Source organism: Artemia sp. Qi Xiang Cuo, chromosome 5, assembly GCF_049724085.1.
Source record: "Artemia sp. Qi Xiang Cuo chromosome 5, ASM4972408v1, whole genome shotgun sequence".
Taxonomy (NCBI): domain Eukaryota; kingdom Metazoa; phylum Arthropoda; class Branchiopoda; order Anostraca; family Artemiidae; genus Artemia; species Artemia sp. Qi Xiang Cuo.
This window is the reverse complement of record NC_142798.1, coordinates 68,866,878-68,884,939: the sequence shown is the minus strand read 5'-3', so window position 1 is coordinate 68,884,939 and position 18,062 is coordinate 68,866,878. Positions and strand designations below refer to the sequence as shown.

General features: G+C 35.5%; 1 protein-coding gene across 3 annotated transcripts in view; it reads right to left on the bottom strand.

Moving 5' to 3' along the window:
- The window catches only part of LOC148952434 (rho GTPase-activating protein 7-like), a 238,533-nt gene that overhangs the window by 95,337 nt on the left and 125,134 nt on the right, over positions 1 to 18,062 (bottom strand). For all 3 annotated transcript variants that reach the window (XM_089089878.1, XM_089089879.1, XM_089089880.1), the window contains one exon: positions 9,690 to 9,735. In XM_089089878.1, the coding sequence (XP_088946004.1) occupies positions 9,690 to 9,735 (46 nt within the window). The remainder of the gene's footprint in view (positions 1 to 9,689; positions 9,736 to 18,062) is intronic.

The following is an 18,062-nucleotide window of genomic DNA, read 5'->3' as shown; positions in this document are numbered from 1 at the left end:
GTCACATCTTAAAATCATCTTCTGAAATAACGCATGCAACCGGTCATACTTGGAAGGAAATGCGTAAATCAAACATCAAGGAAGAACAAGAATTGTCGGTCACGAAGCGTAACATACTTTTTCTTCTTTTATACCACAACGGCGAAAGTGATTTTCTGTTCAAGCTACTGTGTCAAAAACAACATTAAATGAAATGCCATTGAATAATTTTTTTATGACAGCATTCATGACATGAGTTAACTTCAAGCTTCTCGCACATCCATAAGCCAAAAGATTAACCTTTCTATTAACACAGTGCCACATTGGGACTAATTATCGGGTGCCATAAATTCAGCCTATGAATAATTTTCAATGCATTGCAGACAACTTAAGACGTTATGGGGGGGGGGGGAGGAAGATTACGTTGAAGTTATTTTTGTTGTAAATTCGGTAAATTTCTACGAAATCATATTATTGAGTTAGGACTAAAGTGAATACACCATTCGTTGCCTTTTTTTATGTTGATTACGAATATAATAAGCATTTCTATCGGAAATTAATTTCAGCCCCCCCCCCCCTAATTAGGCCAATTCTGGGGTAGGGTCGGTTCGGTATAGCCTATATAGGGGGAGGGGCTGAAATTCATTTCCGATATAAATGCTTATTATATTCGTAATCAACATAAAAAAAAGGCATCGAATGATGTATTCACTTTAGTCCTAACTCAATAATATGATTTCGTAGAACTTTACCGTAAATTCATTGTTCAATAAACGAACTGAACTGATTACATCATGGTTTACTTAAATTGCTCTATAAAGTTTTAGAATTCCAGATCCTCTAAGAGTTCATAAAATTGTGTTACTTTATTTACTCAATTTAGCAAAAATTTCCTTATATTAAAGAATTCAAATCTTTTTCAAATCTTCTCTGATTCTCTGTTCAACATGTTTCTAGCTTTTTCGTCTTCTTCTCTTTAAAATTTTTTTTCAGCAGTCCACCGAATCCAGTAAAAACGTAATAATGGAAAACAATTAAATTCAAGCAACATCGATAAAACCGCGCAGAAGGGTAAAAAGAACAAATTCATCCCAAAATAAGTCTAAAGGATCCACAGAAAAAATAGGGATCGTTTTTCAGGGTTCATAACCTCCAGGAGAATCCTCCTCCTAAGATTCTGGGCAGAGCCGTTCCTAGGGAGGGTGTATCCGGGGCAGTTGCCCCGAGCACCATGGCTTGGGGGTAACGTGGCTGGGGAATTGCCCACTTTGATCCAATTTTGCAGTTTGATTTCACTTATATTTGATTCGAGAAATTGTCACTGTAATTAATTTTTCCCCAGGCACCATCAACCCTCGGAACGACTTTGATTCTGGGTGTGCACCCATACCTGCTAGGCCACTCCCCACAGCTGATGGCAATTAGGGCAAGAGGATGCGCGCTATATGTTATTGGAATAAACAACTTCCTGTCTTCGGCGGCGCTTCTTGTGCCAACAACCTTGCATCCAGTTCGATTTGTGCACAACTGCCACGCTGTCTACCTATCTTGACACCCAGAAGTGTCCTAATATTTAATCCTTAAGATTAAGGGAAATGCCCTTGTGTGTACATCTTAATTTTGGAAGTAACATTGAAATATTGGTAATAATATTTACAAATGGTTTTTGTAAGCCTCGTGTTTTTAAAATTAAGAACCATAAAATAAAAATACCAAATCAAACTTTTGTAACTCCTACTTAATATAATGTAGATAGATATGCTGAGAACGATTTGTGAAAATAAATTTGTTTGAAAACTTGTAAATGAAAACTTGTTTCCATACTTGTTTAAAAGTCGAAATGAATTTGACAGTTTGACAATTTGACAGAAACTAAAACAACAGGACTCTTATTCTGGTAAGAGCTTACTTCTCTGATCTTATATTGCTATTCTAAGATTTTTTAATTCCTTATTCAAAGGGCTAAGATTTTAGAGGTCAGTGATATTAGTCAAAAGTACTTGGATTTGTATTGTTCTGCCTAATAGGATATTGTAAAGAGGACTTAGGTGATACTTTCCTAGGCTAGATGGCAGTGTATTCTTTTTTTGGGCAAAAATCATTCTAGTTCCGTATCATGTTATTTGTCCGGGCATACAAACCGTTCAAAATCTAAATATACATGATAAATACCTATGACATATGGCGCCACCAGAGAAATAATGTTTACGTAACCTGCATTTCAGATGACACTATCTTACAAGCACTAAACAAATCTATGCAGGTTGCAGTTTTTCATATTGGAATTATAACGAAATTTATTTTTCATTCACTCTGATATAAAAAATACGTAAAATGTTTCTGCATCAAATCTAACAGAATTTAGATAATGCTATTGTGACTATCAAACTTAAAAAAAAAACTTAGCAGAAGTTTCTTTGGATGGGAGCTATAATAAGAAAAACTTAATTTGGTAATTTGAAAAAGAAGAGCCCAGAAATTCAAAGAAAATTTAGGATTTTGGAGGGACACCGGGAAGGGCGGGGCTCAAGACCCCCGTATTTCTCATTTAGGGAACACTTTAGTTTCTAAGAAACACTGTGTATGAACAAAGTCATTAGTAAAATTCTTAGGCTGTAGATCCATGGTATCGAAATTCTGATTCTCGATATTTTTACTGACTAGAATAGAAAATAAGAGTGTCGTAAACAAATATTAATTTGCTGTATCAACTCTAAAATTATCAACTATTTATTAAAATTAAATTAAAATTATCTAAAATACTAAACTCTAAAATTATCAACTCGTTTAACTACACGACGCTAGATGGCAGCAAGTTTTCTTGAAGCAAGATTCGCCCGAGTCTTATGGACTGCTATTTATTTATGTAATCAAACAAATGTAGATATGCGAAATAATTTCCTGTGAAATATAGCGCTACCTAGAAATTACGCACGTTCTTTACTTTTTCAGATGACACTACTTTACAACTACAAAAATTATAAGGGTTCCAGTTTTAGTTTGGAACTACAGTGATTCTTATTTCTCTATTAATTTGATTTTTGTCAATTTGGTCTATTCATTCTATTGATCAAATTTCTATTGACCAATTGATTCTATTATTGTGATTTCCCTTTTACTGATCTAATGAATTTTTATTAATTTGGAACTTCAATGATTCTAAGTGATTCTTATTCCAGCAAAATTATTACTTAAGCCACAAGATATCTTTGTTTCCAAACTTCAAGTTTGATCCTTCAAGGCCCTAAATAGCAAAAAATTCCCTGGCTTACTGTCAAGTGATGGCAATATTTTCATAATTCAGTCCGAAAATTGTATCGTGGGTACAAATCTTGGTCTACTTGGAAATTTGGACCAAAATTACAAAAATTGAGCTTTTGCAAATACATATAAAAATTGAAAATCCAAATATTGATAAAATACCAGTAACTTAAAACAATACTTTCTCCCAACATTTGACTGCGCGACAGTTCCAATTAACCCTATAGAGCCAATTGTTGTAAAAAAACAACACTGTATTTTTCGAGCTTGGACTGCCATCTTGCTGTCAAAAAGTACTGCTTTTATCAACACCTTTGGGGAGCTGCTGTGTGACATGCCTAAACAGTGAGTCGCCAAACCAAGGGATAAGAAAAACGAATGAAAAAGTAGGCAATTTCTAAGCTAGAAACTGGAAACAAAACAAAAAGGTGGGAGAGTCCTTGCATGTCATTTGTATATGAAATATATACCGCTTAGAATTACTGTAGTTGAAATTCACGAAATGTGCAAGAATTTGGATCAGTAGCAAGATAAACTTCCTCCTGTTGTAAAAATACAACATCGGAAGATCGTGGCTCAAAATTGTGAAACGAATAACTAATTTTTGCTTTCTTTTTAGATGGCAAAATCTTACGACAGACTATGAAAACGAGCTCAAAATCACCGAATTGACGCAGAAGAGGCGGTCAAGTATATTTTTGACATTCGAGAAGACATGTTGTCGGACCGACGATGATGAGGACGATGATCCAGACTTCATGTCTCCAGAAGATCTTATCGATGATCCTGATGCAGACTTGTTGCCTCTACTGGACAATCTCCACTTCTTCTTGGAACAGAATGACGTGGAGGCTAACACTGAACCCAGTGACGATGACTCGGGGGAAACTCCACCCTCCAGTCAGCAACAGCAACCGGTAACAGCAAGTACTGGAAAAATCAAAGAAGAAATCTAAAGTCCAAGAAAAATTCGGCTGGAGAAAAGCAGAGATAGAAAAAGTTGATATGTCTTGGAAAGGAGAGCTTCGCCAAGTTCCAGGCATCTTGGAGACTCCACTGAAATACTTCCAAAAACTCTTTGACGATGAACTTCTTGAGCTGATAGTTGAACAAAGTAACGTCTTTGCAATTCAAACTGAGGGATGCAACCTCTGCCTCACTGCCAAAGAGCTAAAAGTTTTCATGAGCATTATTCTATTATTGGGAGTGATAAAAGTTCCCTATTCTCGAATGCACTGGGAAGCAGCAACCAGATACCCTCAAATTGCCGACAAGATGGGCCGACAAAGGTTTTACAAGATCAAACGTTTTCTTCATTTCAACGACAACAATAAAGCTAAGAAACCTGGAGAACATGGATTTGACAAGCTATACAAGATTCGACCCGTCCTGAGTCATATCCGTTCCAAGTTTCTTGAAGTCAGCCCCGAAAAACACCATTCAATTGACGAGCAAATGATTTCTTTCAAGGGGCGAAGCAAATTGAGACAATATCTACCGAAAAAACCGACGAAATGGGGAATAAAAGTGTTCACAAGAGCTGGTGTGTCAGGTTTTGTATATGATTTTGAAGTTTACCAACGGAAGGGCACTCTTCTTGAAGATGACATAGAGCCAGATCTTGGAGCTGGAGGCAACATAGTTTTACGTCTGATGAGTACCTTGCCAGAGAAAATGAACAACAAGATTTACTTTGACAACTGGTTTTCGAGCTTGAAACTAATGAGTTTGCTCATAATTAAAGGATTCCCTTGTATTGGTACGTTGAACAAAGCGCGACTGAAGGGCTGCCCGCTCCTCACAGATGGTGAAATGAAGAGACGAGAGAGAGGAACGTCAGATTAAAGGACTGACATTCATTCTGGCGTTATTGTAGTGAAATGGTTAGATAAAAACACGGTTTGCTTGGCTTCGACGTATGCAGGAATAACGCCACAGGATACGTTCAGACGCTGGAACGTTAAGGATAAATCCAGGGTTGAAGTTTCAAGGCCAACCATTGCTTATGAGTACAACCGTCATATGGGTGGCGTAGATTTAGCAGACATGCTGGCGGAGATGTGCCGAAGTCATCTTCGGACACGAAAATGGTGTATGAGAATCTTCTGGTGGCTTATTGACACAACAGTCTGCAATAGCTGGCTTCTTTTCAGGTCAGACGTCAAAGCGCTGACTTCAAGGATAGACGAACCGATGATCTTGAGAGTCTTCAGGTCTGAAGTTACTGCAGGGTTGTATGCCTCGGCGTGTGTGAAGCCCCAACCTAAACGTGCTAGACCATCCTCAGATGTCGAAGCAAGTCCCAGCCCCATTCGAAGTCGCAATCGAATCCGACCGGCAATATCTGCTCAAGCCGATGGACTTGATCACTGGCCAAAAAAGACTGAAAAGCAGAGCCACTGCAAAGAGTGCAATTCGGGATATAGGCCTACCACTTTTGAATGCGAAAAATGTGACCTTCCACTGTGCCTTACTGCCGAAAACAATTGTTTTAAAGCCTTCCACACCAAGTGAAAATGCCCCATTTTTATATACTCGAGAGGCTAAAGTCGCATTTTTACAACATGGTCTAAAATTGACAATTTTAAATAAATCATGCAAAAAAAATTTTTTTCGTCAATAGTCTGACCTGGAGATTACATGGGAAGCGTTGGAGATTTTTCCTGGTATTCGTTCCTATAGTGGCCTGTCAAGGGTTAAGAGGCATTCTCTCCTCCCTCAATGGTTGATTTTATCAACTCGAAATTCATAAACTTAATTTCAAATTTCGGCTACGGTTGTTCAGAAACCGATATGTGACATGATTGGTTAAAACAAAATTTATAGCCCTATCGATCAATTGGTTCCGTCCAAATCTAGTCCAAGTTTTGTTTTCTAAGTTATATATATGAGAGCCCATCGGCTTCGCCGCCAGGCCCAGGCACTCGGCACACGGCAGGCTTCTACATATGGATTCTCATTAACGCTTGTCTTCTAGCCGCAGACAATTTGAGACAATTTTCTGTCTTTTCATACTAGTCTTTTCAAAGATATTTGATTATTAAAGCAAGTCCGATTTCTAAAAACGATATCTACTAAGTTTCAAACTTTTGGTTTTCTTTTTTAAGGTTTTTGAATTGTGTAATCCCTCTTTAAAAATATACAAATATTTTTGCAATTATGTCTTTTCATTGCCCGGTTTTTGCTCTTTCTGCAATCTAATGTCTTTTCATACTGCCGTCGTTTCAAAGATATTTGATTATTACAGCAAGTCCGATTTCTAACAAAGATTTCTACTAAGCTTCAAACTTTTGGTTTTCTTTTTTAAGGTTTTGGAATTGTTTTAATACCTTGTTAAAATAAATATAAATATTTTTGCAATTACCAGTTTTTTGTTCTTTGGGCAATTTAATGTCTTTTCATACTGCATTCTATTCCAAAAAAATTATTTGAAAAAAACTACGTTTTCTAAAGAGTTAAAGAGGCTGAGTCACAAGTTCGAACCTCAAAACGTACAGGGATTAGAAGGTTCAGTTGGGGGGCTGCCGCCCCCCAAACCCCCCACTTTCGCAACCTTTAAATAAAAAAAAAATTTTAAACTGAAAGTAAGCAGCGACATTAAAACTTAAAACGAACAGAAATTATTCCGTATATGAAAGGGGCTGTGCCCTCCTCAACGCCTCGCTCTTTACGCTAAATTTTGACTTTCTCACAACTCTTTTTTTAAACAATAAAAACTTTAGCGTAAAGAGCGAGGCGTTGAGGAGGGCACAGCCCCTTTCATATACGGAATAATTTCTGTTCGTTTTAAGTTTTAATATCGCTCCTTACTTTCAGTTAAAAAAAATTTTTTTTTTATTCAAAGGCTGCGAAATTGCGGGGTTTTGGGGGTGGAAGCCCCTCAACTATACCTTCTACTCCCTGTACGTTTTAAGGTTCGAATTTGTGACTCAGCCTCTTTAACTCTTTAGAAAACGTAGTTTTTTTCAAATAGTTTCTGCACATTTTTGTACAGTTTATTACTTATTATTGCTTGACTAAGTGTTAGCTGATTGTGTATTATTCTTGTCTTTCTCGACTGGGTGCTTTAAGGGTCGACCTTGTAACTCAGCCTCTTTAACTCTTTAGAAAACGTAATTTTGTTCAAATAATTTAAAAAATAAACTGAGTTTCTTTTTTAAACTTTAAATTCAGTATATAAAAAATTTCCTCTGCCGGGGAATCAAACCCGGGTCTTCCGCCTGACAGTCAGGAGTATCAACCGCTGTACTAAAGAGACACACTTGTAATTGTTTTTTAGCAAGTAGAATCTATTTTTGACGCAAGCAAATCCCCACAAAACTTGATATTTGGTTTTTGGAAAACAGATTAATCAGATTGAGCTGAAATTTCTAGGATAAGCTCCCAGGCCCCAGGAAAGCTTATCCCCTAAATTTCAGCCCGATCAGACAACTTTAAAGGGAGGCTGTGGTGGGAAAAATTAACATGGGCTCTTATGGGAAAACGAGGTTTTTCGTAAATGTAAATTCGGGGGATAATTTTTCGGTCTGAAAATATCAAAAGACCCTAACAGGTCGAATTCTGCTTCGAATGAGTCCTCATTCACCCGGATCAGTTGCCAACTGTGGCCTGTAGGCGTGGATAAAAAAAAAAAAAATTTGAACTTTAAGTGGCTATATTTGGTTTTTGGAAAACAGGGAAGGAGTGATCGGATTGAGCTGAAATTTCGAAGATAAGGTTCCGGGCCCTAGGAAAGCTTAACCTCTAAATTTCAACCCAATCGGACAACGTTAAAGGGGGGCTGTGGTCGGAGGGACGAAACTTCCGGCCCACTTTCACCCATGAAGATAAAGTCGGAGGGGGGTGAAATTTTGCACGTTTCTTAGTTTGAGCTTAGGCTAAAAAATGCGATTACCGCTGTCTCTCTGCGACCGCTAGGACCGGAAATCACTTAACATTGTGGTGGGTCGCCTCTTTATAGAGGCACAAGTGTGCCTCCTTGATATTTAATTATTACAGCAAGTCCGATTTCTAACAATGGTTTCTACTAAGCTTCAAACTTTTGGTCTTATTTTTTAAGGTTTTTGAATTGTCGTAAACTCGTAATCCCTTGTTAAAATATATGCAAATACTTTTACAATTGCCAGTTTTTTTTTGCTCTTTACGCAATTAAATTTCTTTTGATACTGCAGTCTATTCAAATATATATATATATATATATATATATATATATATATATATATATATATATATATATATATATATATATAGCACTTAATAACTTAGAATCGAAGTTCTTGATTTTAAAAATGCCTACGTCTTACCTGGAAGACAAAGAGAATTCTTCCTTTTACGGAAAACTCTTTCTTGATAACAGTCGGAGAACACGTTTTACAGGTTTTTTTTATTCTTCTGTACAATAAAAACTTTCTGTAAAACTACCACATTTTGTTTTACCGCAGCCGACCTCCAGAGAATAACTTGAAAATTTGGAACTAAAATTTTTTATACATCTATAGCGGATATTAGAGACGTACATCTCAAGCAAAAAAAAACAACCTCCGATTCAATTAACGTCTTCTTGACATTTGGTTAATGATATTCACTTTATACTTCTTCACTGAAAACATGCTAAGGCAACCTAACGACTCTCAAATAAACTTTAATACTATACAACAATTACCGGCTATCAATCATGTGGCGCTACCTACTTTATGCTTTTATCTTTCTTTTTTAATTCAAATTATTACCATTATAAATTTGACCCTAGCGTTTTTTTTTTTTTTTACTTCAGTGTTATATATTGTTATAACTATCCCGATACAGCTATCATAAGGCAGTAGGGCTAAGCATTTACAGTTTGTCATGTTTTTTTATGATCTTTGGGGACCTGAAAAGCGCTATCAGGGTTGACACCATCTATTGCAGTGGGGGATTCAAGGTATGGGGGTGCTGTTAAATGTTTTTTCGCTCGACATATTTGTATCAATCTAACTGAAAACGGAATAAACTGCACCAAATCGAGGAGAGTCCACCCCTCCACCCATTTTGGGTTCATCACCGATCTTTAGCTGCATGAAATTGCTAACTACATGCTTCTATAGATAAGCAAACAACTTGAAATTAAGAAAACAAGAAGCTTAAAGTATTGTTTAAGTTTTCAGTAAAATAAACAAAAACATATCAAATTAATTCTTGGTATTATAATGATGAAAAAAAGACTGACGTTTCAGGACCCTATCTCAAAAATTTACTAATGAGACACGAGGGCTGAGCCTACAATAGTGGCACAGAGAATATACTTTCCTCTGTTGTTTTAGAACAAAGAAAATGACCTCGGTGATATCTTTTTTTAAGGAGGTTGGTATCCAAATCTACTTCTCTGGGTAAGTTTACTCATTCTATTGATTGAATTTGAAAAAGTGAATGATAAGTTTTTCTTTTTAAAATGATAATTAAAAAAGGCCTACCTGCTAATGTTGTGGCGGACGACGACCTGGCGTTAACAATCGACTCCTGAAAAACAATAAGGTTTTGTTAAGAATAAAAGAGAAAAGAAATTTTCAGACTTAAAAGTTTGAAAATAGGAAGTAGTAGGCTATGGTAGGAGGTTTAAAAACAGTAGGCTATAAAATTAATGCAGCCTGACTTTTGTGCATTTAATGTAAACTTTTTCGCCTTTATTCGCATATTATCTTGTTTCAAACTCTCTTTATCCGATTGAGTTCACCCTCAGTAAAAAAAAAAATTTATACAATTGAGCCTACAACCGAGCCTTCTAAGCATATTATTGCAAGTACTATTATTATTAATTGTTAATATATTGTCTTTGTTATGCTGCATCTATTGTTTTGCTATTGTTTATATATTGTACTATCATAATTGTTATTGTTAACATAAAATTCAAGAGGTGGGCATACTGCAAAAACACACATAAGGGATCCAGCAAGTTTGACACTGGAACATAAGAAATCAAAAAATTGTGCCAATGCCTTTGCACCACATCGACATACAGTAAACCATAGATCAGTAAAATAAGAGAAAAAGAGGCGAATTAAATTAAAACTATAAAAAACAATATTTCCATTTTTTTAGAGAGAGGATGAGGCAGTGGCAGAACCAGGGGGGAGGGGGCGAGGGCGCCCCCTCCGCCTCCCTAGAGTAGTCTAAAATAGTGTAATTTACTTAATTAACTCAAGTTTGCGTTAATTAAACTTGCTCCTACCGCAAGTTTATCGGATCAACCTATTTTGCGCCGCCCCCTTAATTTTTTTTTATCGGATCAAACTATTTTGCCCCCCCCCCCCTAAAAAAATCCTGGATCCGCCCCTGGGATGAGGCCGCCGCACTTGCGAACATATTTGAGATACTCAATGTGACTTTTGAATATCTATTGATATCAAATTCTGTTTTTAGAGTTTCAGTTACTATTGAGCTGTGTTGCTCCTTGCTTATAGTTTTTTCCCATGAACTATTTGAAAATTTTCAAGGTAGGCTAAATATATGTTGGCATAGAAAGTATAGACGATTAACATAACAAATAACTCAGCTGAATTTTATTTCCACTGTAATTTAGCGTCCCAGAGGAAAATAAGGTAGTAATTCCAGGCTATTAGTTAGTAAAATAAATTTTTAAGTTGGTTTGGCCCAACAAAAAAAAAAAGAAGAAAGAAAAACAACACTCGTCTTCCATACTATCAAATTCTGTTTTTTTGTGCTGGTTTTTGGTGCCACTTTGGGTGGCAAAATAGGGTCAATTTCGTATAAAAAGTGTCATGTTCCAAAAATTGACACGGGCAGTGAACGGGAATAAAAACTATTCCGTTCTCTGTCTGTGTTTGCCAAGCCCAGGCAGTAATTTTTGTCTTTTTTTGCGACCTAGATTTGCGACCATTAGAGTTAGATCATTAGAGTTAATCCCAGTAATCGGAGAGACCTGGTAGTTTTACCACAAAATGGGTTAATTATCTTGAAACAAGATATTTTTGTTTGATTTTCTGTTTTTTAGTTCTTTCGGTTTCAAAAAAAGTTAGACTTTAGACAGATTCGGGATTGTTATTCTTAGGTTAAGGTGATGACCTTCGCTTAAAGCTTATTAGCTGTTTCACATCGCCATTTTAAAATGTAATGTAAGTAACATAAAAGCTAAAACTTGTCTATGATTGTTCAGCTAAAAATATTCTACCAGCCACAATCAAGTTTATATTCTAATGTACTTTAAGTAAACTAGCGTGATATTTCTACTCAGCCAATGCGAAATCACTTTTTTCAGTCAAACTCTTAGAATCATTTTTTCCTTTTTGCATACGCCAGTGATATCTAGAATCGTTAGAGCTAGATGGCGTGTACATATATCCGCTGTAAGTAAGCAATACACTTACTATAAATTACAATCTTCACCTAAAATTTTGGAACCACCATTCCTAATTTATCTTAAATTTTATTCTGTTATGAAAAAGGCGTTAACCTTTGTTTTAAATAGCGAACTATGTGCACCGTTCAATTAGTGAAAGATAGTTCTATGATTTGGTAGTAATCATAGCTATTGTGAAGAACACATACCATCTGATACTACTATTACTAATACTACCAATTCACTACAGTAATAAACCACCTGAGGCAAAACCAGCTACGAACGCTTCTTCTCCATCCAAATCTTTTCAAAGTATTCCTTTTTAAACCCTCCCAAGAAGCTCCAGGAAAGATTCCCTTAAATCTTTCCTTACGACTTCTTCCCACCTCATTTGGGATGACCTGCCTTGCGTTAGGCCCTTGATGGTCGACTGACAGGCACGATCTTCGGTGATCTGACATCCTTCGTCCGCAGAGCGTGTCCTAGCACTCTCAACCTTTCTTTGATTTTAGCCCCAGAAAGCGGGATTGGACCACTATTTGATATAGGATCAGTCAGACGGGTACCCAAAGCAGTCCGTAGATAATTCTTCTGGAAACATGCATCAACCCCCCTCCATCTTTTGCAGTACCAACGCTTCAGAACCATACTTTACCATTTTCATCATTGTACCTTCCAATATTCTAATCTTGGCTCGAAGGCTTATCTACCTATTCTTCTAAACTTTTTTCAACTGTGAAAAAAAAACTTACACCATGTCTCTACTTTCAACATCTTCAAAGCACCCACCGTCTTCACTTATAATATTACCTAGGTGAGTAAAGCTGTCAATTGTTCGATATCTTCTCGTTACCCAGCATCCCTCTTCACCTTCACTTATTCCCAGTCTTAGCGACTTAGTATTCTTAACATTAAATTTCAAATCTTTTCCTGCACCCTGAATTCTCAAACCTCCAAAAAATCATTCATTTTACAAACATTTTCATCTAGTTTGCTCAAATCATAAGCATAATCTAGGAGAACCGAAATATTCAGAATTTTAATATTACTAGTAGAAAAAAGCTTTTTTGATATTTTTCACTGTATTATTTGAAACATTACACCCATTTTTTTATATTTTAATTTTGATTTATTTATAAACAGAAAGGCAAAGTAGTCTAAGAAACAACTTAAGAACAAAAGAATAGTACCAGTCATTCTCTATTCAATATTGTTGAAAAAATATAGTGGTTTGTATCGTAGCAATTGCATCCCAACCTCCCCCCCCCTCAATTGGGCCAGATATATATAAAATTCACTGGTTTTGTTTTTGCATTTTTTTTCCCCCTTAATTGGCATTATAGAGCATTATAAAGCAGCCACTAAGTAGAAAAGATAATGCAACCCACGTGAATCAGCTAAGTATTGTATATACCATTAGGCTATATCTGGCCCTACTTCGGGGGGGGGGGCACAATTTGTCGCGCTAGTGACCATTACGTTTCGCAATAGTGTTAAATGTTCAAACACAGTTACTAGGATTAACCGAACAATGGAATTGGCCTTCCTGGGTCAAATTATGTTCTTAAGTCATTACTTAAATGTTCTATCTGCCCCGTTTTTCGTAAAACAGCATTACTATTAAAACCACGCTTATGCCTATTGAGAATGGTTGTAATTCAATATTAATGTCCAGGTTAAAATTTGTATCAGCAAAAAAGGGGGATTTCAGAGCAGTGACGAGCAGGTCTATTTAGTCCCACTATGACAAAAATAAGTGAAAGAAGATTAATCTCAGTCGGTAAAAAAAGTAATTTTAATAGCGATATTAAAATAGCAGGTGACCCTTCTGATTAGAGGGAATATTAATAAAAGGAGTATAGTGTAGGAAGTTTCAGTACAGTTTATAACACAGCAAAATTGTCGTTACTATTTTAATGATAACGACAAAGTTATTAGAATAAGAAACCAAACACTAGAATAAAAAACAAAAAAGAACTTACTTCAATGTATTCAGAAAAATTTTATTGATTGGATTTTCAACTACCCCAGGGGTAGTTCAGATTTTAATCGTCTCAGTTTTTTTTTTTTTTTTCAACGTAATTCTACCGACAATTGCCCAGCAACAACCGACAATCGATCTTGCCAAGTTGTTTAGTCCAAATTAACACAAAAACATGCTTAAAGCCGGCTTCGATATCATGGTAGAAACTCGTATCAGTACATACGAAGCATATTTTAGAGCACTAACAGCGCAACAATACATATACGTCTGCATGTCCATGTACGCTAATAGTCCCAGTTAACGCGAAAACATGAGTTTTGGTGATTTTTATGGTGGTTTATCGGAATATCTGCCTCGTTAAAGCCATAAATATTCGCATTGATCACCGGTACATCCATATCTCTGCAATCGAATAAAACAGCCAGGCAGACCACATAATGATGCATTATCTTCTATTTACTTTCCTATTTTATGTTGACATACCCAAAATATAATAAGTAACAAAGTTTACTACCGCCTAAAACAAGGAAAGAAGAAAAACAGTTTTTTTTTTTAATTGATGGCTATAGAGTAAAGCTTAGATAAATTACAACTGAAAACATTAAAAGTCAAGATAAAAAAGGGTAACCTACATATTCATGGAAGTTGTTTTTTTACTTTATTGAGACCTTTATTAAATCGTACTTAGTTAAGGATAGGTAATGTGGACAAAACACACAATATTTTTTTTTGAAATAAGATGCTATGCAAGGAGGTTACGTAGTAATTATGAGACAATCAAGCTCAGAAATTCCGGGATCCCTAATTGCGAGACTTTTTTGGCCAAATTTGGGATTGTCTTCACCAGCCTAGATGATGCTTTCCAGGAGGAAATCACAAGAAAAAATAGACTTTTCAATAGCAAGGACTATAAAATGGGGGCATACTAAAACAAAAGAATATGGACCTTTCAATATCAAGGGCGTTTACGGAGGAAGAGCTTGCCACAAGGTGGCCACGGTAAATCGAAGGGTGCCATGTTGCATAGGATAAATTCAACAAAGGAGCAAAAAACTTAACATAGTCTTTATGGTCTTCTGACTGTTATTGATGACCAGTAGTTTGTTGACTGTTTCAGTGATTCAAGATACGGTTGAAAAAAAATTTGGAAAAAAAATTAAAAAATACGGACCTTTCAATAACAAGGGCTATAACAGAGGAGGGGCTTGTCATAAGGTTGCCATGGTAATTTGAAAGTCGCTATGTTACGTAGCATAAATCTATTAAGAGAACAGAGAAACTAAACAATATGTTTCTGGTTTTCTGACTGTCATTGACGATCAGTACTTAAATGATTGTTTCAGGCCTTCAATAAAACGACTGACGAATTTTTATGTCAAAACTTCAATTTCCACAGTATTTCTAAAGGTGAGGAAAAAGGATATGGAGCATTTTGAAAAGCGCCTGAGACTTATAAATTTGTTGCGAATCTAATAAGATAAAGAAAAACAGATTTAACCAATAGACAAGACAGATGATGGGCTGTAAATCCAACTTAAGAAAACATGCCAAATAATGCTTTTTAATAATCTTCTATAGGACGTCTTGCAGCTACGACCAAGTTATAAAAGAAGTTAGACTGATTTATAACCCCCGAAAAGGTCATTTCGAGGGATCACTCACTCTCAGAAATCAGGTGGCGCAAGAAAAGCACGGTGGAACTGTGCCAAGTGTTTTGGAAACTGTGCCAAGCGTGGCGGAACTATATGGCACACGTTGCGTTCCAAGATGTACAGCAGGTGACGGGAAGTCAGCGCCTCCGGGTCCTTTGCTGGATGTTAGCTAACACAGTTCAGAATACACTTTAGCATGGTTACTCTCCTTTCTACATACAATCTGAAATTTTCCTCGAATGCTTATTATAAAATAAATTTAAGGGATCATTTTAAATACCTTAGTTTTATTAATGAAAAAAAATCAGAAACTTAGAGAGATGAAGGATGTCGCACGGCGGACATTAATGTTTTAGGATTCTTGTTTTTCTCTAAGCAGCGTTCGTTTTGTTTTCACTTATCAAAAATGTGGTGGATCTAGTTTAGTTACATAACGACACCAGAACCTGAAATTTTGTCCAAAACTACTAAAAGAGACATCGAGAAATTAAAAATGAAACATGTCATAATTTAAGGAAGCAGCATTAAAACAGAGTAAGTATCTGCCTCTTCTTCAACAAGAAGAATTCAGCAGTTTGATTTCTCTGATAATTCAGAGGTCTCAAAAAGGTCTCAGGTTAAAGGTCTCATGCAAGTTTTCAGGGAGGCAGTCGAGATAAAAAAAAAAAAGTACGAAAGGTAGTTCTCAATAGAGACACTGGAGCAACCTATTGAAGTCCCATTTATAATGAACTAATTAATTCTGATCGTTTTTATTTAAATAGAAAAAATCACATTTTGCAATTTAACCAATCTGTGATGGTGTTTTACCTGGAAAGCGTTTAGTTTTTAAAAATGCTCTGTATAAATTAAAAAATCGAATTCCCATTCAATACTGTATTTATTTTTTTATTCAGTTACCCTTTCACCGTTGCATGGAAAGGGTCGTCAAATTGTAGTTGTGTTTTGTTTTAAGGTTTGAATTTTTTTATAGTATCCTTGGATTTTTATTAGTAATTTTTATTTTATAATCGTGAACTGAGGACGGTCAAGCGGAATATTTGCATTTTAGTCTATATTTTTCACTGGCTTGTATAATCCTCGTTTTTACTTTTTTATCGTTTTACCACTATTTCTTGCGTTGGATCATAAATACTTAGCCGATCACAACCTTCCTTTTGCAGGTATTCTTAAGTTTGTGTCTCGCAACCGTACCTCTGACTATACATCATACCTGGTTCCAACCTATCCAGCACTAACAATACCTCCAAGTCTTCACCCAATCTTACTTCAATTTCTCCTGGCCTGTATCGATGCCTCTTAGGGAGTATATGCGTAACCCCTAGCATAGTTCAGCTACGATAAGTCAAAAGACTTTATGTTAGGCAATATGATATTATAGGAACGGAAAAATTTCAACAAAGTTTTTGTTTTTTCTGGCCCATCATGTTTTTCTGGGTATAAAGAATTTAAAACTTTAAATATTATTTTACCGACTATTCTAGTAGTTAGAAAAGAGGAAAAGTGTATTTCGAAAAAAAGTAAGAAACTCCTGCTTATCTTGATAACACGTGAGATAGAAAAAAAAACAGAAAACCAATAGAATCTGCATATTTAGTGGCAAAGGGCAGTAAAGAGAGTCTTTTCTTTATATATATATATATATATATATATATATATATATATATATATATATATATATATATATATATATATATATATATATATATATATATATATATATATATATATATATATATATATATATATATATATATATATATATATATATATATATATATATATATATATATATATATTAAGACAGACAATCTCGCATGGTCTTTTTTAAATTGTTGCAACTGACATATACAACCTATTGCACAAATGAAAAGGCAAAATAATGAATTCAAAGGAAAGCTGTATCTTAACATCATCAAAAGATTTTTTATAAGGAAAAAGCCTGTTTCACGTGCAAGAGCCACCAAAATACACGATGCATGAAGAAAAACACCGCACTGCCACCAAAGGAGTAAAAGCAGGTTCGTTCCCAACTTCACAAGGGTATATATTCGAATCCGGATCATTGGTAAGCAGTTTCACTTAACTATCTAGGATTAAGATACTATGATGACGGCTTTCATGGGGGAAGGGCAAGTTAGGAATTAAAAAAGTTTCAATATGCGACAAATCTCATAAAAATACAGTTTTCAGTTATGTAATTTCTTTTCCTTCACTTAACAACACAGAAATAGGATATCAAGGCTGTACCCAGTGGATGGGAGAGGGAACCAATAGTTTCGACCCTCTCTCCAGTACGTCACAAATAAAAAACCTATACTTATTAGTTGTCAAATGTCTAACATATATGTTTCTGTAGTTGGTCATACCAAACGTCAAGGTATGGCCCTATATTATAATCTTAAAGCAGAGGCGGATTTAGAAGGGGGAGGACAGAGACCCCTCGGGCAGAATTTTAGGGTAGCAAAATTTCAAATAAATAATCCAACGGTTATAATCCTTTTGCAGGGCCATATCCAGGATTTTTGTTCAGGGGGGTTTTACTAATTTTTGACCTTTTGGGGGGGGGGGGTTACTAATTTTTGACTCAGTTTTCGACTAATTTTACTGATTTTTACCTAGGTTTTACTAATTTTCGACTTATTTTCGAGTCGGTAAAAAATTTCGGGGGGGGGGTTCAAACCGGGTAACACCCCCCCCCCCCGGGATACGGCCTTGTCATTTTGTAATATTTGAAGTTTTATTTTTATTAAGTAGAGGACGTAGTTAATAATTAAAATGATTAATAAATTATTAATTAATAAATAAAATAAAACATAATTAAATAATAAATAAAAGTAATTAATAATAAATA